At 50.7% G+C, this 1143-nt stretch overlaps 1 protein-coding gene across 1 annotated transcript in view; it reads left to right on the forward strand.

The window, feature by feature from the left end:
• Positions 1-121: 121 nt before the first annotated feature.
• The window catches only part of EMH_0031440 (uncharacterized protein), a gene marked incomplete at both ends in the record, with an annotated part of 4649 nt that continues 3627 nt past the window's right edge, over positions 122-1143 (forward strand). Inside the window, one exon of the mRNA XM_013494519.1 lies at positions 122-827. Coding sequence (XP_013349973.1) covers positions 122-827 — 706 coding nt within the window. The remainder of the gene's footprint in view (positions 828-1143) is intronic.

The following is a 1143-nucleotide window of genomic DNA, read 5'->3' on the forward strand; positions in this document are numbered from 1 at the left end:
CTGAAATATCTTAGCAGCAGCAGCAGCAGCAGCAGCAGCAGCAGCAGCAACTGCTGCTGCAGCTGCTGCTGCAGCAGCAACAGCAACTCGTTCGTGTTATTTCTCTATGCTGTGTAAGCAGATGCGCTCCGCCGTAGGAGTTGCTGCTGCTGCTACCCCCGCAGTGTTGCTGCTGCTGCTGCTGCTGCTGCTGCAGCAGTGTTGTGTGTGTGGCTTCCGCGTCTTTCCCTACAGCAGCAACTGCAGCAACAGCAGCAGCAGCTTCTGCAGCAGCAGCTACAGCAGCAGCAGCAGCAGCAGCAGCAGCAGGAGTCGACGAGTATATCAGCAGCTGCAGGCAAAGAAGCCGTCGTGGCATGTTATGTTCGATGACCGCAGCAGCAAGCAGCAGCAGCAGCAGCAGCAGCAGGAGCTGCAGCAGCAGCAGCAGGAGCTGCAGCAGCAGCTGCAGCAGCAGCTAGGTAGCCCCGTGCTGCGCGTATCGTGGGAGCCAGAAACAGCAGCAAATGCAGCAGAAGCACTAGGGCAGCAGCAGCAGCAGCAGCGGCTGCTGCGGCTGGGATACTCACAGCTGCAGCAGCACGCCCCTGAAGCAGCAGCAGCAACAGCAGCAGCATCACCATATCTAGCAGCTCAGGAAAAAAGAATTTTTAAACAGCAGCAACAAAACATATACCCCAAACACCAGCAGCAGCAGCAGCAGCTGCTGCTGCTGCAGCAGCAGCAGCAGCAGCAGCAGCAGCAGGATGAGGAGAGGGGCCCCTACTTCGGGGCCGATAACGTCCGCCAGTTTCATCGCTACAACGCATACTGGGACCCAGCCAGATGTATATATAAATAAATAAATAAATAAATAAATAAATAAAAATAGATATATAAATAAATAAATAAAAATAAATAGATGAAAATAAATAAGTAAATAAATAAATGTTTTTATTTTGTTTTTTAATTTTCTTTTTTTTATTTTATTATTTCGCTTCGCCCCCCTTATTATTCCCATCGTCTCCATACGTCCCATGCAGTTAGCTAGCTAGCTAGCTAGCTAGCTGGCTAGCTAGCTAGCTAGCTGGCCAGCTAGCTAGCTAGCTAGCTACCCGCAGTATAAATAGTTAGCTATCTAGCCAGCTAGCTATCTCCCCAGCT

The sequence above is a fragment of the Eimeria mitis genome, genomic scaffold, assembly GCF_000499745.2.
Source record: "Eimeria mitis Houghton genomic scaffold, Emh_scaff1186, whole genome shotgun sequence".
NCBI classification, from domain to species: domain Eukaryota; phylum Apicomplexa; class Conoidasida; order Eucoccidiorida; family Eimeriidae; genus Eimeria; species Eimeria mitis.